This window comes from Pimephales promelas, chromosome 3, assembly GCF_988280905.1.
Source record: "Pimephales promelas chromosome 3, fPimPro1.hap1.1, whole genome shotgun sequence".
Classification (NCBI taxonomy): domain Eukaryota; kingdom Metazoa; phylum Chordata; class Actinopteri; order Cypriniformes; family Leuciscidae; genus Pimephales; species Pimephales promelas.
In genome coordinates, this window is record NC_142771.1 from 20171276 (window position 1) to 20192888 (window position 21613).

Consider the following 21613-nt stretch of genomic DNA (forward strand, 5'->3'; position numbering starts at 1 on the left):
TCTGAAAAGTTTGCATTTGACAATTCAGTTTTATTTATTCTGAAGTGAAATAATTTGACTCTTTACCTTGTTTGTACATATAACCTTTATCATGCTTAAAGCAAGATTGGTTTGTTTTTTTGTCTTTCATATAAAGGTACACACAAATACAATATCAGGTAAACCGGGGCTTATATGGGTTACAAAAAAAGTAAACTGATGTAATTACTGACATGATCTATCCAAGAAGTAATTCAGATCACTGAAGTAAATTGAAATATATCATGTTAATATTCAATATTTGAATATTCAGATCAGTCTCTGATCTTTCATTGTACTTTAAGTGCCCTTATGTCAGATAATCAACCCACATTATCGCATAAATAGTCTAATTTTTAAAACAATACACTGAAAGCACGCATTTTGTATCATGCTATTTATGATCTCATGTTATGAAAATGCACAGCTATTGCAGTGTTCATTGCACATATGGGCAGTAGTTTACAAGGTGTGATGGTCTGAATGAAGCTACTTACTGGCTCTACTGTTGTCCTTGTGAGATTTGTGGCTGTATAAATGGATTGGGTGTAGGTTGCTTTTAATAAACAAATAAAAGTGTCCATCTTTTCACTCTCTTTTTTTTTTCATTATCTGTCCCTACCCAGTTACAGTTATCAGAGAGAGCAGCAGCTGCGCACTGAATCATTGCTGTGTTATTGTTCTGGTGAGAATGAAAAGCTGAATTGAAGATAATGAACAAAAACTATGAAAGGGCCATCCCTCACGTCCCTCGGCCTTGTCCTGCTCGCCACACAGACACAGGCTATAAGCCTACTGATTTATAGTTCAGAATGATACTGCACACACACCAATATCAAGCTGTACCAGCAAGTAATCTGCAGTGTCATGAGAACATTTTCTTTCAAATTCGTGGTTAGGGCTTTGAAAAAGACATGATCATGTGTGCAATTATAGGACAGGGACATAGCAAAAGCCAAATTCACACTGCACCGACAATCACTAGATTATAGCACATCTCCAACATTATAACGCCAATCCAAAATGTAACAACTCTAAAATAAACACCTTTCATATTTTGCGATTCTTAAAAAAATCACATTTAAATATAATGTTAGTATATATGATTATTCTTTTCTGTAAAGTAAAATTCTCTTTGAGGTTAGTTTTGGAAAAATACTAAAAGGTATTTTACTTGCTTAAAAAGTAAAACTGTCAATCATACAATAAAGGGCATTTTGCACATTGTAGCTACAACAGTTTCCTGAGCTTTTTTTCCTTGCGTTTTGATCATAAATTTGAGGCCTTAGAAATTTGCATAGCAAATACGATACAGTAGGCTTTATAGCTTTAAAATGGTCAAATTAACAGCCCAAATATGGCTGGACACTGCAGTCAAATTTTAATAATTGTCAGCATCAATCAAATTCAATCATTCCCTCCAGTTTTCAAGCAGGCTCGGGTAACTTCACTGCTTTAAACACATTGTAGAGAATTACAGACCTGTCTCCCTCCTGAGTCGACATTCGTTGGATAAATAAAACCGGAACACTGAACTGCAGAGAAAAACAATGATGAATGATTTGACCCTTTAAAAAGGGCTTTAAAGGCTTTGGGGAAAAACACAAAAAAAAAAAAAAAAAAAAAAGACTTTTGGCTTTTTAGATGTTTCTTGAGGTCAGTTATGTAATATAATATAATTTATATATAATATAATTTAGACCAGAGATTAAATAAGTTTATAAGTGAATCCATAATTCAACTCAAAGGTTTTAAAAGCACCCAAATACATTGTTATTAATGAAATGATGCGTGACGCTAAAAGTAAAAGCTTGTTTTCGGTGCCGTGTTTGATGTGCCATGTTTGGACAGAGATACTGCATAATGCATTACTGTATAGGCTGATTTTTTAGATATTGCTACACAGGCTGGTGTCTGCCCTGTTTTTGTCTCCGTTTCTCTCTCTTATGCCCTCGTGTTCTTTCTGTCTCTTCTCTGCCCTTGGTGGTGTCATGTTGGTTGTAGAGGGAATACATTAAATAATCAATGAGAGGAATCTGATTAAGGAGAGTGCTTTTCCAAAAGGGAGGCAGAAGACGGCAGAACAAAATGAAGGCCACTTGGAGCTCTATATGCATCACTGAATCAGATAAACTATCACTGAAATAGATAGTCTGTTTTGTAGATGTACCGTATCATAGATATATCTATTGTAAATTGCAACAAAAAAGAATGCAGTATATCAATGATGTAGATGTGCATGGATTGGTCTGCAACACACAGTCATGTAGCCTGTATATAGCCTGATACACACACCGCACATCTGTGTTTTCCATCAGAGTCTCGGGGGAACAGATGGTTGTGTGTTTGCGGAGAGCAGCATGAAGAACAAACAAGAACCTGAGCTGATGTTTATCTGGACTTTCTCTTATGTGAACTTCCTACCAGGAAAAACCTGGAGACAAAAATAACGAGGCTTGCAGTGATAGGGAGGATTTTTTTTCTCATGAATGACTATGTTGGAAGCGCATATTTTGGTTATTAATCACATGTGTGACTCTCCGAATGAGTTCACTTAAACATATTAACTGAAGTCTAGATCCAAATGGAAAATTACATCATTCATATTTTGTTTCTGAACACTCATTCTGCTTATGTGAGTTTGTATTCTGGCCTATTTTCATATTTGAGACCATTAATGTCTCTATTAATGCACATAGCCTACTATACACTCTGAACAAAAATGGTGCTATATAGACCATTTCACAAGATGTGAACAACACTGGTCCAGAAGCACTTCCTGTTTCAGTTTGTAACTGTTTTCTTTATTTCACATGTAAAGAAAACATCTTAAAGATGTTTGTTTAACTTTTTGATTCAGTTTTAAATGTTCTGTTTTATTTAGTGTTAAAAAACTGAAACAGGAAGTGCTTCTGGACCAGTGTTGTTTACATCTTGTGAAATGGTCTATAGCACTAAAAGTGGTTCATTGGCTTGTAATCATATAGGTAACCACTTATCTTTATCAGATGTTGCTATGTAGAACCATAGGAGGCCAATAGAGCACCTTAACCAAAGAACCACTGAAGAACCAAATTGGGTTTAACAAGTTCTTTAAATAGCACCATGACCACCGCAAAGAACCGCTGAAAAACCTTTTTTTTTAGAGTTTTATGTATAATCGGACAGAAGTGCAGAAATGTGCCAATGTGACGTGCAGAAGACATCAGTGCTGACTAGCGAGAAATGACATTGATTGCATGAGAACATGTTTATTATTTCCTTTTTCTTTATTCCTCTTTCATCATCTTTGTCATTGTATGCAAATTTTAACATAATACAACATAACAAAAAATCACTTTGCATTTTCTAAAATAAAACTTGAGGAAGTGCTATATTCACAGACTATCCGGCCTGTCTGAAGCCGGACTCTTGAGCCTCTTTAGATCTTTACATGCAGGCTAACAGATCTGTCCAAAAGTGCAGTCCTTGTATTTTGTGAAAGGAATAGTTCATCCAAAAATGAAAATTCTGTCATTATCCAGTGACAAAATGAAATTTTCCTCCTCCTTCACCGTTTAATTTCTTATAGTCTCAACCCAAGCTTGATATTTTAATGTGAGAATAAACAGACACTAATAAAGTGAAAGCATGTGCACATCATGAGATCTTTATTTCAGTATTAATGCATGCATGTGATGTGTCATTTCCAGAATCCTTTCTTGACACAGCATCACATATGAATGTTTTTTTTTTTTTGTCAGCATCTGTTTCTGTTTGAGACAGAACTGAGAGAGCAGATGTGAAGGAAGAACAACTAGCCTATTGGACTTGGACCAGAACTACTGGACTGTAGAAAACATCCTCTGAAGTTTCCTTGGAAGCATGTCCGGATGTCCAATGACCTGGTAACACCCATTTATACTCCAATAAGGAACCTACTAAGGGCCTATTTGATGAAACAAAGCATATCCAATAATGGGGGATAAACACAGTGGACCATCCAAAGTTTATTTTAAATCAACCACAACTGTTCAAATCAACCTGAATTTGAAATAAATAGCAGTATTTATAGCAAATAAGTTTGCTCAATCTGGATGTCAATGGTTTACCCAGAAAGTTAATCCACTGTGGGTTTCCTTAGGGAATTTCAAAGGGGTTTCTAAAATAGTTTGTGATTTCTGAGTAAGAAATGGCCGTGGTTAACATTACTTGAAGAGACTATTGTTTGTTCTACAATATAAATTACAGACAGACACACCTGAAACATGAATTTTCCACAAAAATCCATCTTAAAAAAAACAAACAAACAAAAAAATAAAATAAAAAAAATAAACTAACAACACATTCATACATAAATATACAATTGCTAATCTAATTCCTCATTAGAAATTCCGAAGCTATAAAAAAGTTCATATTATTCCAGGATTTAGGACTAGGCCTATTTACACATAGCCTAGTCCAGTCAAGAACTTAAATTGAAATTTGTTCGCTAAGCCATATTGTTTCTGAAATAAACACCTTTCATATTTTGCCATTCTTAACTTTCTAAATATCTGCAATAGGCTGACTATTCTTTTCTGTAAAATAAATAAAATCCGCTTTGAGGTATATGGCTAATATTGATATATTTGATTGTATGGGATTTGTGCTCACATTTAAACATACTTTGTTATTAAAAAAAGGGGGGGGGGGGTGATTAGGGCACACATCGAGACAGTACGCTTCACTTTTCACATTCACTGAATTAAAGTTGAGATGACGCAGGCATTGCCAGTAATTCAGATGACTTCCAGGCGCGCTGTTCTAGCAGTGTTCTCTCCCCCCGCCGTGCGGTGTTTCACAGCGGCGCGTCACGAGGGAGGACTGAGCTGTCGGAAGAGCCTGTTGAGCCAGGGCAACAAACACAAGAGCTCTCGAGCGCGCAGCCTCCAAGACCCGCCTCTTTGCGTCATCCGAGTTCAGGGATTGGACGGAATTCTGATCTCGTTCACGAGAGCCTCAAAGACCTGTCAATCAAACAGAAACTGGAAATGTGCAGCCCGTTTTCGCATAGTCCACTTTAGCTTGTGTTTAGTGACGGAAAAGTTGAAAATATATTTTTAAAACGGCGTGTGATCTCTTAAACGGTAGTTATTAAAGTCAGTAACGTGTTGACTAGGCTTATTTCAGCGGGGGACATTTTCTCAGAAACCTTGAGCGACACACAGAGGGGTAAGTTGCTTTTTAAGGCAGTGAAGTAACGTGTTTTGACGCAATTCAGTGGATGTTTCTCTGTGAAGATGTGTTCTTCATGTTTCTGTCAGATTGTGTTGTGCAGTGCTTCTTTAGCTCAAAGCTGTGCTGGTGAATCGATCACAATCTAAACCGCTAGATTCTGAGAACGGGATATGTGACGGAAATTATGAACACATTGTTTCACTTCAGCCGTTACATGAAGCTAGAAGAATGTTATTGTGACCTGACAATGCAGTAGTAACTTAGTAGTTAGTCTACTTGGAGAACATAGTTTCACAAACACGTCTTCTTGGTATGTTGCCAAGTCCATAACCAAAACAAAGAGTTTAAAGAAATAAAAAGTTTTTCTTTTGTTTTGTAACATGATTTCCCCCACCTGTTTTGCTGTAGCTATATCTCCGTTTCCTCATACATGAAGATTCTTGCTTATGGCATGGCACGTATATAGATGCCATATTGTCAGTGTAGCCCACCCACTCGCCTTGATCTCTTCTTCTCAGAGCATTTACAATAGCACACTTATAGGACCAAATAGACAATGCTGAAATTACATTGGAAGAGGAAATAAAGTGAGAAAGAGAAAGTGTAAAATAAATAGGCCTTACTAAGAGCCAGAAAATCTTTACTAGCATGATTGTCATCATTTCTAGTGTCATCAGTAGTAGGCCTACTTGAATTTCTGAATAAATAGGGTGACGTAAATTAAGATTCATAAAAGTGAATATAAAAGACAAGGAAAATTAGAGGCAAGGTCAAGCACAATACAACAAATTAAAAATACAATGTATTATTGTCATTATTATTATTATTATTGATAGAGTAGCTTATAAAACGTCTCTCGATTTCATTTCTCATTATTGTTGCAGTCAGTGGATTAGGCCATATTAAAATCAGCTTTTTATCCGGTTCTGTCAGCTTTTAATGCTTTAGTGTTTCTTCTTTCTATCAGTTGCACTGGTTGGAAGGTTGTATCCTTTTCTCACGCGCTGTCTCCTGGGGGATTCCCCACCTCTGCGCCATGACGTCACCTCTTCCAGTATATGGCCGAGGGAATCCTCGCGTGCGATGGCATCGTCCTTTACTTCTAGTTGGTCACCGCATTTTCGCTTTTGACTTTCATAGCTTTTTACGGAATTTAGCTTTTACTCCCAAAATGAGGCCAGTTTCACAAACGAGTACTATGATGACCGATAAACACGTGAGAAATTATTGATTGCGAGACTTGTTATATATATTATATGTTATAATATAGGCTAGATGATTGTGCATATATATATTATAATAATATAAGTAAATTATTTAATTATTTTATTTAAATAAATTATTTTATAATATGTAAAATATTTTACTTATAATTTTTTATATAGTAATTTACCTTAGTATATTACAGTACTTGTAAAAGGTTTGGATACAACATCAAAAGTTTTATTATTTCAATGTTTTGCAGTTTAAAGTAATAATTACGGTACCACACTACGATATTATACAAATTAAATAATTGGAATGATGTAATGACCAAAAATGTAAATCTAATCAAAACATATATTTAGCTTTAGCTTTAACATATATCTAGCTTTCCCAAAGTATCTGCACACACTGGATATTCCCTGAAAATGATAGTTCACCCAAAGATAGGAGATATTTACAAAAGATGATATTTTGTAGAATGTTGGTAACCGAACAGTTGATGGACCCCATTGATTTCCATTGTATTTTTTATCCCATAATGGGGTCTATCAACTATTTGGTTACCCATATTCTTCAAAATATTTTCTTTTTGTGTTCAACAGAAGACAGAACTCATACAGGTTTGGACCAAATTGAGGGGGAGTAAATGATGAGGGAATTTTCATTTTTGAGTGAACAATCCCTTTAACTAACATCATGAGGTACATTTCCCATGTGTGGTGCACACTTGACTGCTTTCCCTGTACTATCTGGCCCAATATATATATATATATATATATATATGTGTGTGTGTGTGTGTGTGTGTGTGTGTGTGTGTGTCAGCCAACTTTTGATACTTTTTAAAAGTATTATCGTCTGAAAATATGATGGTATAACGGCTCTCTACAAAGGTTGGAGTTTAATGATATACATTTACATCATGATTGCAATAATTAGTGCTCCATACCTTCACCCTTTGTGTCTTTACATGGAACTTCCTCTTTTGTTTAAAAAGTTCAATAGCTGGAAACAATACATTGACATTCCCAGAATGTCTGTTCCTGCCCCTTTAGGGGCCCTTATTCATAGTCTGGTGGTGTTGTTTTCCTTTTTTGGGGGTGCTTAAATATATTTAGATATATATTTACATATTTAAATATAAATATTTTTAAAATAGTTTTTAATATATATAGAAAAACATATTTTGCTCGTCAATTGCCCAGATTGGGTGCTCTGAGAATATGCATTTCCAATTTAAATATTGTAAGAAGTTTTTGTTTTTTTTTCTGAGACATTTCACCTATCATTATGAGTTCAAATGTCACATCCAAAATGCTGGAATTACCCTTCTGTAATAATATCAATGTGTTTGTGTGTACAAGTCTGTATCATTTCTAATAAGTCAAGACGAGTAGATATCATCATCCTGGCTTTGTCAGGTAGTGTGTTCCTCTATCTTGTCTTCTCGCTTATCATGTGCTTCAGAGAAGGGCGTTGAGTTCGTTTTTCCAGGGACTCAGACCACAATACTAGAATGCACATCTTGTTTTTTCTGGGTCTCTGATGACTCACACCATTATCACTGAGTGAACTGATCTAATGAAGGCCATTTGTATTTGTTGTGAATAGTGGAACACCATATTATTTAGTTATACTATACTGTATAGCTTTAGCTAAATAAATGAAGCTTTTTTATTTTATTTATTCCTTATTTGCAGCTATTTCTCTTGTAGGTTTTATCATGCCATTTCTGTAGCTTTCTTATTTGCACCCACACACCCCAAAACAAGTTCTGCATCTGCTCTTTGCCATAGTGCTTCCAGCATCTGTATTATTTGTTCATACTGCATCGGAGTGATACGAGGACGTGCTCCTTCTGAGCCATTAGCATAACATATCTTCCAGGCATTATTATATTCCTAGTTTTCCATTAGGTTAAGATGAAAGGGAAACTTCATTTCATTGGCAACACATTTGTTGTCACATTAGCAACAATCAGCGTGACAGACTCAAAACTAACTCTGGGGAAACTGTGGTTGAAGACAACCTTCACAGTTGAAAATATGTGGGTGGGGAGGTTATTGATTTATAGCAGTTATTGTTGGCACCATTGAGAGGTCTGTCAGACACAGCAGTTGTTTGTTGAACCATTGAAGCTTATTCTGTCAAGAAGGAAATGGTTCTTAAGAAAAACATGGAAGTCAGCCACACTTGATTTAATAACCCGCCAGATTGACTCCATATATCTTAATTTTCATGCCACCTGTTGTTGTTGTTGTTGTTGTTGTTGTTGTCGTCGTCAAATAGGCTTGTGTTTCTAATGGTACTCTTAATTTTGTGTTGCACTGGTCAATATAGAGGTGCCACTGTAGAAATGCACTATTTGCAGTCATCCATGATTCATTTAACACACAAAAATTTCCAAAACTTTTTAATACAGGAAACTTTCTGAGATCACCTACACTGTAAAAAGGAATATGTTATATCTATTCAATAAAATTGTGGCAACAGATTACAAGCAATATTATTTAATTAAATTAACAAATTAGAATTGAGTAATAATTAATCAAATCATTCCTTAAAAGTTAACCATTTAAAATGAGTAAAGTTTACATCAAAAAAATTAAACAAAAATGTCTGAATAACAGACAGACGTCAAAGATTCATTAAGAACTCTTTATTTTATATTGCCAACATTGAAGACACCTGATGTTAACAAACAATATCACTGAAGGAGAAAACATTTAAACATTTTAAAACAAACACCGATCACCATAATGGTGACTTCAATTTACTATAATAAACTTATTTTAAATGGTTAACTTTTAAGGGGTTAATTTGATTAATTATTACTCCATTTTAATATGTTAAATTGAATTAATAATATTGCTTGTAATCTGTTGCCACCATTGTTTTGATTAAATAAAGCGCTTTCATTTTTACACTGTATAGATATGTAAATGTGAGAGTGTCTCTTAATGTGGTGGATGTTCTCTCAGTCTCAGTCTGTTAATTAGCATAGGGGTGTTATTATTGATAGGAAAAAGTTAATAATACTATTCTAACTGGTCAGCAGCATGTCAACTTGCTGTTTAGCTGGCCTCATTAAATATTAAAGCTTTGTGGTTTGGTTTGTTCCAAATAAACAGAACTGTGTCTGTTACATGAAGACCAAATGCAACTTATTATGTATATTTGTTTTACATATACTAAATATACACAGTGATTTTTTTTTTTTTTTTTTTTTGCACTGATGGAACTGAGGGTTTTCAGGTTTTGATATTTCCAAAGGCTATCAGTGTTTAAACCGATATGTTAAAATTTACTAGAATTTTGCAAAGGAAAACCTGTACTGCAGACAAGATCTTTTGTGATGTTTAAGAACAGTCAGATATCTTTTTTGTGATAACTCTTGATTTAAGAAGCTTTTAGGGCAGTGTTAAAATGCCTTACTGCAAAAGTAGCCATTATCATTTCATTTTGACTTGATGTAAGATGAAAGTCAGAATATGACATGCTTTTGGCACCTCAAAAGTGTATGATGCATACTTTCTTCTCATTGTGACCATCATATTGGAGGCTCCATGTTTCATTTGCTATATGGCACAGGTTTGCAGGCTTGCATGCTTATGTGAAACCCCTGTTAGTTTCATCGAAATGCAGGCAGCAGCTGTCAGCTTTTCATGATATTATTACTTATTTATGTCCTGAGCACCAGGCTGTCTGGAGACCTGAATGACTCGTGCTTAAGAGACTCAAAGGTTGTGTTCATACTGCAGCAGACACGCTTTTTTTTTCTGAACCTAATGTTTACACATGGCCAAATCAGGCACAGATCTCACATCCTGGATGATGAAAGAGGTCAGATTCCATCAGTTGTTACAAACTAACTAAAAAGGATTCATTTGATTTGTATCTAATTGGTTATTTATTTGGGGATAATTTAAATATTTGGACCATATTGCAAATAATCCAAATGACTATAGCCTACATAATTGCAGATTTAAAGGGATAGTCCACTTTTTTTGGAAATAGGCTCATTTTACCACTCCCCCAGAGTTAAACAGTTGGGTTTTACCGTTTTCAAATCCATTCAGCCGATTTTCTGATATTTAGAAGAATATCAGTAACCAGACAGTTTCTGGTCTCATTGACTTCCATAGTAGGAAAAAAATATACTATGGAAGTCAATGAGACCAGAAACTGTCTGGTCTCCAGAAAAGTGGAGTATCCCTTTAAGTTTCATACTGCATTCATTTTTTCAGATTAGTTACATACGCCATGCACAATTGTAATGAACCAGGAACTTTCTACAGATTTCCTTATGATTTTAGTTTATGATTTCTTCATACTTTGACATACTATATGTCTTTCATCAGGTTTATGATCCTGGGATCCATTCCAACTTAATAGCCAGCAGTAAACATGATTCTGTTTTCAACAGAGGTGATAAACAACAGCCAGACAAACATTCAGGAGAAATCAAAAGGGAAATTACTTTGGATTAAAGTTGGTTAGAGGGCATAACACTAAGGATGGTCCAAATGAGAGGTTGTACATTGATCTGGTACAACCTTTTAAAACGTTTGGTTTTCTGTTTTGGATTCTACAATGCTGTTGCAAATTCTGCTGATTTGTCACCAAGATAATGTTATCTAACTGGCTAACAGACAAGGTTTTGTCGAAATTGCAAAAAGGCTTGTAATGTTTTTGTATTATATGATGGTATTCATACAATTTCTGCATGATTGATACGCTGCTTTGTTTACAGTGGGTATCTACAGCATCAGTTTCCCATTTTGAATGACTAATATAGGTGAATATATCCGCAGAAATATGATTTATCTCCTTTACACGCAGGCCCTGAATGCCTGTGCTTGCTCTCTGTTTCGAACTAAACTCCCTATATTAAAGCACCCTTAATGTCCCCAGCCTTTATAGTCCCATTTAGCCCCTTGATAGCAACCACCTTATTCGAGAAATGTTAAAGCTTTGGTAAAATCTTAAGGAAGTATTTTTAGTGATGTATGTTATATTGTAGAAAAATGTATGTTTAATGTAATTAAACAGTCAGTAATATAATAAAAAAATTGTATAAACAATGGGACAAATCCTATAGAAAAAGACACAAATGAAACAGTGCTTTAAGGCCATGTCCACACTAATACATTTTCGTTTGAAAACGTGTATTTTTTCTCTCCGGTTAGGCCTTCCGTCCACACTGAGACGGCGTTTTAAGTCAATGAAAACTTAAGACTTTTGGAAAACGCTCTCCAAAGCGGATAAATTTGAAAACGCTGTTTTGTGTCGTAGTGTGGACTGAAGCCGGAGGTTTTGAAAATGATGACGTAAGTTCAGTCATGTGATCCGTGTTGTACCAATAGATATTCATGTTTACCGGTGCTATTCACTTTTACACTGTTGCTAAAATGTTACTTTGCACAGTCTTCATATCACTGTCCTGCACAGATGACAGAAAATGTACTCACATTTGCTGTCCCGGGGCAATACAGGGGCAATACATACATTTGTGTGTGGGCGCGCTTTTCTGAGAGACAAGGAGTTCGACTCTCGTCTACGTCATTAGATCCACGACCAATACCCCAGCCCCCCCCCCCCCCCCCAATATCCCAATAACTATTTTTATTTCAAGCACGTCCCATTTTACAAAACGTTACATGAGTTTACTGATTTGCATGTTAGGTTGGGAAAGGAAAGGGACGGAATGGGACACAAAAGTCGTTTTATCTGGATTGTCGTGCTTTCGAAATGGTTGAAATCATAATCCCATCTCTGAGCCTATTGTTCTGCTGGATCCTTCTGACAGAACTTTTCACAACCTCAAATGCTTGCTAATCTTTAGCTCATTGTGACTCGTCCTCTGTGTCTGACTTTTTCTCTTTGCACTTTGAGCCACAAAACCAGCCAACATCATTTAAGCTCACCCCAGCTCTGAGAAAAGCGTTTAGTTACTCAGCACACCAAGGAAGTAAGGCTAACCAAAATTGAGCACCATAGTATTGTTTTGAGCCTCCCAGGTTGCGCAAGTTATCAGCTGACATTTAGGTTGCAGAGTGAGAGCTGATACAGGAAGTAAGAGCATTGTGAATGTGCACTTATCTAAAGTCTTCTGACTGCTGTTTGCTTTTCAGGAGATGATTAGGGTCATCATCACTATTATTCCTGGGAGTTTTTCTTATTCTGGATCTTGGGAGCATTGTGTAGCTGTAAACTGAGATTGGATGCCAGGTGGTGGGAGACAACTGAATCTTCCCTTAGGGAGCACATAGATCCTAAGCTTTGTGGTTTCCTCCTACTCTTAAAGTTCTTGGAAATATGATCCGAGATGATGTATCATCTAATATGCAGTGTTCCTGAAAAACACTGATGCCTGTTGTTATAAACCACAAGATATGCGAAAAGAAGAATATTTGGAATATTTTGAACACAGAATTTTTATATTAATACTTAAAGAAATATATATATATACTGTATAATACAAGTCAAATATTATACAGTAATAATGTAACTACTATATAAATTAATAAACACACTTTTGCTGGACAATGGTGGGATATAATACAAAACATTAATAGTAATAAATAATATGAATACGCTTTTATATAGCACCACTCAAAGATGCTTTCAATACTGTTATTTTAAAAGTAATTTTAGAAATTTGGACAACAATCAAAATAAATTAGGTAACAAATCAGCAGACTTTGCAATAACAGTTTAGAATACAGTACAGGAATCCAAATGTTTGTTTATGAGGCATAAAAATTAATGCACAGTACAAATGAATGCTAACTTTTTGGTGGCAACTCAAGACAGGTGGCATGACAGTCCTGTCAACCGGCCTTGAACACTCAATCATCTGATGTTCATGCACTAAAATCCAGACAAAGATTTCCAGTTTTGTCTTTTGTCTAGCCTACATACTTAAAGAGACGTCACACATTTTTAATTGGTCTGTCTGTGTTTAATGTTGCATTTGTGCATTCCTGTCTCTATAGGTCAAAGTCCACCTCATATTCTCCATCTCATACTCCCTATTACAAAGTAAAATTGCCTTATCACATAAATGACAGTCATAAATGCAACAGGTATCCATCCAAAGTAAACGATTTATAATGGACTATATTGAAAATACAATAAATGAATTGGTTGACCTTTATCTACTGCACTTCTGTCGTCGGTGCTTTAGACGTATCTGGCATTCCTATCTATGGTTCCAAGTTGGAGGGTAGCTCCACCTCATACTCTTATAGTTTAACCTGTGCATGAATAAAGTTGTTCACTTCCCCATTGCGCACACAACAGGTAGACATGGCGAGCAAGGTTGCGGTTCATTTTGTGGATAACAATGTAAGTTTGCTTTATTTCAGTTATGATTTATACTTAATCAAAAGGCTATCTGATTTATATCTGATACATTTCAAATAGTCTCTTTAGTAGTTTATTAAATATTTACTCTATAAAGAAGTTATAAAAAAATAACTTTAAATAAATCGTATGCATTTAAATATTGGATTAGAATTTATTTAGAATATAATGAAATTATAATTTATTATTTTTATGTACTTTGTATAAATTATAAATATACATTTTGATAAGGAAACACAAGTTTTACAGTTCTTGTTTGGCTAATTTACTGCTCAGCATTGGAATGATGGTCAAAATAGAAGTGAAGTTTCGTTCATGGGGCATATTTCCCTTTTCTTGTCTTTTTTTTCTCTCTATCCTTATTCAGCGCGCAAACCTGAGAGATAGTTAGTCTGTTTGTCAGCACAAACCTCTGTGTGGATGTGGTAAACTGTAAGTGTGTGTTCCACAGCATATTGAGGTAATGTAGAGAGAAACGGTATCCATGGGCTTTTGAGGTTTTCCTCTTTGAACGGATGCTCTCGCTGCTTTACGATCAACAGCCACTGATTTCTGTGGCATTGACACGCTGGTAACAGACAGGACCTTTCACTTCCTTGACATCTCTGATGTTTTGTTGATAAGACTGGGTTGCTAGAATGTAACTGCATATATAAACAGCAGTATTCTATACTGCAGATGTCGATATGTGATATTTATGTCCGTTTTCAACAGTCGCCGAGGTACTTTCGCTCTTTGAGTTTGCCTTTGTTTTGAACTGTTTATGAGGAAGGAACAAGGAAAAAAGAATCTTGACAAGCTGAACGGACCAGTTTTGTTTCCGTGTCAAGTGAGTTTTTTCAGTTCCCTTTCTCTTTCTGTCCTGCAGGTCAACATGGCCCAGTGGAATCAGTTACAGCAGTTGGAGACGCGATATCTGGAGCAGCTGTATCACTTGTACAGTGACAGCTTCCCCATGGAGCTGCGGCAGTTCCTGGCCCCCTGGATCGAGAGCCAGGACTGGTGAGTTGCCGGTTGTAGACAGGATATGACATAATAGATAAGGAGGACATCAGCTATCTGGAGGTCTGCTTTTTTGAGCTGCAAGATTTAACATTTGTTTTGATTATTTTTGTGTATTTTTAAAGTTCTGCTGAAACTGAAGTAACGACTGATCTTTTCCATGTTGTGATGTATCCGAGTTTAACGGATTATCGGAAAAGAAAACAGTGTAGGACGGACGAACTTGATTGTATGCATTAGTTGTAAATTGGATTTGGAGCAAGCGTCACATTCAAGACTAAATGATTGGAGAGATTCGATATTTGTCCCCAGAGAGGTCTGCAGATCGAGAAGACATTTAAGTCCTGTTTACTATGGTGTTAAGATGCGTTTTAAGTTCGTTGGTCGTCACAAGATCTATAACACGCATTTACAAAATAGATAGAGTGAATGTTATTTTCATGCTGACATTTAAGAGTGCTATTTTGAAAGAGTCAGTTCCTGGTGACTGCTTCTCGCTGAACGATTTTAAAGCCAACAGACTTTCTGACACCAAGAGAAGTCGAGATAATCACTTGACCACACTCCTAAATATTGCGTTTGGTAGTGCACTTTGTGAGAATACAAATGTAAGAATCTGTCCCTCCCGACGTAACATCGCATGAAAAACTAAGTACAACAAATACAGCTACATTGTGTTGGGCATAGGGCTGGTCGATAAAACGGTATCTGTATATCAACGGTATCAAAATGCGGGCGCATCGCTGGCGTGACCACCACTAAGTTGCCCAACATAAAATGGCAAACGTAATGAAAGCGGAACGAAACTGTGCTATTCATTATTTTGTGCTTCACGACCAAGCAGATCTTGATCATGTGACACTGTTAATACACAGCGCCTAGAGATCTAGTGAGAAGCATTAAAATTTCTCGGTTATTAACGGATCAAACCGTGCTGACGTGGAAACCAGGAGGAACATTGTGTCATTAAATGAACTAATTATAGGCTTTAAGTCCACAGATCAGCAACATTCACCATGGATTTACTGTAGTAACACTAACTGTGAGTTAACCATGGAAGTTTGGTGGGAATAGTAAAATGCGTCACACATCTTTTCCCAGCACTTCAAAACTAAAATAATATCAAATTTAAGTGCTATTTTTATGTGATGACAAAAACATTTATTTGTTCATCCTTCAAAGTTTACCCCCGTTTATAAAACTAAAAGTTTCAAGATGTAGGAAAACGCACACTTGGCTTATTTAAAATCAGTTTTCTTTTAATAAATATATATATTTTTTTTTAAAATAAGGAAATTTCTCTGGCATTACTTTTTTATCTTAGTATAAGTATATTTATTTATATTTTATTTATTATATAAGTATATTTTATTTTAGTTTTTGACTGCTAAAAATAATAAAATTTGTTCTTTGCCTTAATAATGTGGATATATTCAATTCAATTAGATTAAATTCAAACTTTTCTACTTCTCTTTAAAAAAGAAAAAGGTTATAAAATATGTCAATAATTGCATTTATATTGTGAAAAGCTATATCGCACAGCCCTAATTAGGCATTCAAGATGAACATGATGGCATCCGTTTTCTGGTTAGATTGAATAGAGTTTCCAGTGAGGGGGTTCTGCCAGTCTCTGATCTTACTATTGAGAGTCAAACTATGTGTAAATGTTAACATAATCTTAGTTCCCCTGACCTGGCAGAACTCAAACCATTTGATAATGTCTTACTGATTATTTTTTTAGATGGGTCTACTGGAGTTTACATTCGGTGGTAACTTCCTGCATTCTTCTTTTGTGACTTTGATATAAAGATGTCACCCGAGTACTGTGTCAGCCCATCAAATGCCTATAAAATAGAGTGTATATCCCCCTCTGTTAGACTTGATGCCTGCAGGGTCAAACAGCAATAAAGATGTTCTCAATAAAGTATCCTGCTGAAGATAGACCCAAGCCTGGTCTTCGAGTTTCCTACAACTTCCTTATTCTTAGAATCATCTGTGGTGATGTCATTCCTCTTTCCGTTAAGTGATCCAGGAAAGTCTGCTGTGAACAATAACACGAACCAGTGCCATTTTTGTTTTCTGAGGTTTTTCACAGCATCAGTGTGAATGGCTTCTTTATGATTGGTCGAATGGCGACACTGAAATGACTCATGTCCGGTTTCCTCTTCTCAGTCTCTGTATCACAGCATGCATATTTAAATGGAGAGGTAAATGTAGTCAAGAAAATTCAATTATGTCAGTACATTTATGGTGCGTTTATGTGCTGTGGTAATTATGATAAATACCAAAAGCCGATGTGGAAAATGCACATGAACACCCCCTCATGCTGTATTTTTCACTGGGCAACTCGTAGAATATATGAGTTGCCGAGATGAGATAACATTTGACCTTTTCAAAATGACAGAGAGTAACACTAGAGTTGTGAATGGTAAAAATATGTACTATTCATGATCTAGAAAATATACAGCATATTAGTTACCGTTTGAGTTTTGATAAATCTTTTTCTTGCTGATGACTTAAGCAATCTAAAATAGTTTTAGCTAATAACAGGTGTGGATCTCCTTCTTTTTACCACATTATGACAACGCAACACACTGGTAAATACCAGTTCATAAGTGGAAAATATCATACCATAGCATGTGAACGCCCCTTTAGTTACTGAACTAGTGAAGTAGGCTATCCCATACCCCCTTTCAATACTTAGTCCCTAGGAGACAGCATTGTACTTAGGGCAATGAGTCGTGGTGTTGTAAGTGTAAGTGATATAATGCTGAAGCTGAGATGTATTCTTAAAATCAAAATTGACAATTGGAATATTGCAGCGTTGATTATAAATGTATTATCCGTGCACAAGATTTTTTTTATTAAATTCATGTAATCTTTAATTAAAATATCTTCCCCTCCCCCCCGCATTGACATCACTCCTCTTCTCTGATGATGTGTTTACTGGCGTGAGGGACAACCTGTCACTTACATGAGATTACAGCAATATGGCCATGACAATGATTCAGTGGACAAAATCAAGTCCCGTCCCACGTTTTTTTTTGTTTTTTGTTTTCCCTTGTTCGAGAAGCCGGTCAAAACGGTCCGTTGACCCACCAGTTAAGCAACACTGCTTTAATGCATACTGCTTTTTATTTTAATTGATTAATGTCTCTTACCCTTTTCTTTTGAATTTTTCTAAACTGGAATTTCCAACAAACCGCACAAACTTTTCCCAAAAAGCAATATTCAAAGTCTTTGTCCTTCGCATGGCCATCTCACTCAATTTCTTTAGTTAGGGTTATTGAAGTAAACACACAACAAAACAAATAGCCCTCGGCATGTTTGGTTTATGTCATTACTGGCAGTGCCGTAGAACTTTCTGAATGGATCGTTTGTTTGAGTACACAAAGGGACACATATCAGATATAGGGATACAGTCTTCACCCGTTACGTGATGTCATTAAATTTGCAGTTGTCAAAGAGAAGCTAAAATATGTGTGGCGCATATATGGCTGGGTTGTATGATGGTACTGTTTGATAGTAAAGGAACCAATAGATTTTTATGTATTTTTTTTATACCAGAGTAGATACATGTTGAGAAAAACGTTTATGTTGTGTACACAAGTGTAATGAAATATAAAACAGTTTTTGCACTGATTCCAACCTTCCAACCTACCTGTTTCAGTTTGTGCACATCGCAAGGAAAAAAAAATGATTAAGTATACGCATTTAAGTATTTAATTTACTGGATTATATATATATATATATATATATATATATATATATATAAAATCCACTACTGAACTAGCCGTTAGACATTTCAGTCTGCCCAGACAAAGCTTGCTTTTTTGGTGCTAGGATATTATTCTGATCTTTTTTTAATTTCTTGCGTAGTGGATAGAGCGATGACTTGTTTCTTTGCTGCTGGATGAGGTCAGGACTTTTTGCTCACCGCAGAACAAGTGAGATCATGTTTCTGAAGATGACAGCAAGCTGCACTGTCACACACCTGCACAAGACTACATAGGACTTTCAGAATACTCACTCTTTTGCAGTTTTGCATGTCAATCTGTAGAAAATACAAATATCTGAATAAAGCTTGGGTTAGCATAGGGTTGGAATGATATATAAATAACATTAAACTCATATTGGCCATTCACTAACTAAAACCCTACCCTAGTTTGAAGTTGTACATGCTCGAAAAGACTTGGTTGTCGAACTGCAATATAACCCAGGGTTCATTTTGTTTTTGGAACTTACCGTATTAGCTGTTGCTTATTCTATAAATAATGGCATGTCTAATGATCAAGTGCATGCATGGAATGGAGGAAGCTGTGCATTGCCTATCACATGAGCCATTTGCTTCTGTCCGCCACAGGGCGTATGCAGCCAACAAGGAGTCTCACGCAACGCTTGTGTTCCATAACCTGCTGGGTGAGATTGATCAGCAGTACAGCCGCTTCCTGCAGGAGAACAACGTCCTGTACCAGCACAACCTGCGGCGCATTAAACAGCACCTGCAGAGCAAGTATCTGGAGAAGCCCATGGAGATTGCCCGTATCGTGGCCCGTTGCCTGTGGGAGGAGCAGCGTCTGCTGCAGACGGCCACCACTGTGCAGCAGGTAGAGACACACACACACACAAGCACAGACGAATGCTGTATTTACTCATGTGTGAGATTTCAGATTTGTTGCACTTATATGGTAAATGCATTCCACCACACATAGAGTGAAAATTAGTTGACTTCATTAAACGTTCCATCTAGATTTCATTCATAAATAAATTCATTGTTTAAGGGGTCATGAACTGGCTTTTTAAATTTTATTATATTGTTGTCTGAGGTCAACTTATGACGTTCGCTTGTTGTTTTCATTCAAAAACATCAAAATGAATAAGTTATAGGCTATTTTCTACTCTAGTTTTGAACCGAGCTCAAAAACGCTCGGTTTTTATGGGCGTCTCGCACTGAAGACTTGGAAGTAAACGCCCACTGCTGTGAGTGAATAACAGTTTTGCATATTATAATGAGTTTCAACTCACTCATCGGTGTACGTATTTAGCAATGCGTGTAATGTGTGAATCGGTGGGTGGGGCTAAACCGGCCATGTTGAAGTAGGCGTTGATCTTCTTCTGTGGGGGGTGGTGTTTTATCCTCTTTGACGTCATAGTTTCCCACTTTGAAAAACGAGTCGTTTGCTGAGCCTGGTGTCAATGAAAGCTTTTATTGTTGGACTAACAAGGACATTTTCAGTTCTGAAACTTACAGGATATTCTTACAATATTATGACCTCTTAGATGTCAAAAGCTCAAGGAAAATTTGATTTCTCAGTTCATCACCCCTTTAACATACACATAGTATCCTTATATTTCTATTCACCTGGCCAGTTTTCAGGTCATTTCAAGTCAAACACACTTTACTTGGAAATGGATTCTTCTTTGTAAGGACATATATTTAGATTTCTGTTTGTCCAATTTCTTTCTCTTCTCTAGGATGGCCAGGTTGCCCATCCCACAGGAACTGTGGTGACAGAAAAACAGCAGATACTTGAACACAACCTGCAAGACATCAGGAAGAGAGTACAGGTTAGTACATCAAATGACACTTTAATTGAAAATAATTGGTTTGTTTTGTTCACAATTAGTTACACATACATTCCACGAACCATCTAGCAACCCCTTATTGCCCAAGTTTGAAAGGCCTTTATTTAACATATTGCCCCAAGCACAATATGAGGGTCTCATATTTTGTCCTTTTTGGGGTACACCCTCTCACTCATTCAGCTCCCTTACACTTTCTATACAGGATATGGAGCAGAAGATGAAGATGTTGGAAAATCTGCAAGATGATTTTGACTTTAACTACAAAACTCTAAAGAGTGCTGGAGGTATGAGTGCATGTTGCTGTCTTTTTTTTTTGTTGTCCAAAACCTCTTAACTAGCCTTAATCAGTGATAAAATTGCTTGTGTCACATGCAGAGTTGTCTCAGGACCTGAATGGAAACAGCCAGGCAGCAGCTACCAGGCAGAAGATGTCTCAGCTGGAGCAGATGCTGAGCGCTCTGGATCAGCTGAGGAGGGTGAGATACAGCACAAAATACAGCATTGACTTCCTGAATCATGACCAGTAACTTTTACATAACATTTACAAATGTGTCAAAAGTTTGCTCTCTGTTTTGCAGCAAATAGTGACTGAGATGGCAGGTCTGCTGTCTGCCATGGACTTTGTGCAAAAGAATCTGACCGATGAAGAACTGGCCGACTGGAAGAGGAGACAGCAGATCGCTTGCATCGGAGGACCACCGAACATCTGCCTGGACCGCTTGGAGACATGGTACACAGCCAGCACAAACACAGACGGTTAGTTCACAAACTGCTTTTGGATCCCACCTTTTTTAATTCCTTCTTTTCAATCTGCGCCTTTCAGGATCACCTCTTTGGCTGAGTCACAGTTGCAGATAAGACAGCAGATCAAGAAACTGGAGGAGCTTCAACAGAAGGTCTCGTACAAAGGAGATCCAATTATTCAGCACCGCCCTGCTCTGGAAGAGAAGATCGTAGACCTGTTCCGCAACCTTATGAAGAGGTTTGAAATCACCCACTCATGTGTTTAACTGTAAAATCTACTGAAACAGGATCTGATCAATGATGTTTTCTGTGGTGCGCTTGTCTAATTGCAGTGCATTTGTTGTTGAGAGACAGCCTTGTATGCCCATGCACCCTGACCGACCCCTTGTCATCAAAACAGGAGTTCAGTTCACCACCAAAGTCAGGTGGGTAAATGCAAAGGTGAGTCATAAAGTAAGGAGGTCTAGACACAAATTGTGAACTTTTCCCCCTC

General features: G+C 36.6%; 1 protein-coding gene across 4 annotated transcripts in view; it reads left to right on the forward strand.

The window, feature by feature from the left end:
• Positions 1-4991: 4991 nt before the first annotated feature.
• stat3 (signal transducer and activator of transcription 3 (acute-phase response factor)) overlaps positions 4992-21613 on the forward strand; it is a 28534-nt gene continuing 11912 nt past the window's right edge. For 2 of the 4 annotated variants that reach the window (XM_039686755.2, XM_039686758.2), the window contains exons 1-9: positions 13689-13770; positions 14657-14790; positions 19154-19397; positions 20266-20358; positions 20579-20660; positions 20752-20852; positions 20955-21106; positions 21200-21358; positions 21453-21545. In XM_039686755.2, coding sequence (XP_039542689.1) covers positions 13732-13770; positions 14657-14790; positions 19154-19397; positions 20266-20358; positions 20579-20660; positions 20752-20852; positions 20955-21106; positions 21200-21358; positions 21453-21545 — 1097 coding nt within the window. In that variant the 5' untranslated portion in view covers positions 13689-13731. Of the gene's footprint in view, positions 5212-13688; positions 13771-14656; positions 14791-19153; positions 19398-20265; positions 20359-20578; positions 20661-20751; positions 20853-20954; positions 21107-21199; positions 21359-21452; positions 21546-21613 lie in introns of those variants that run through there. The other 2 variants (XM_039686756.2, XM_039686757.2) reach the window with 2 other exon arrangements.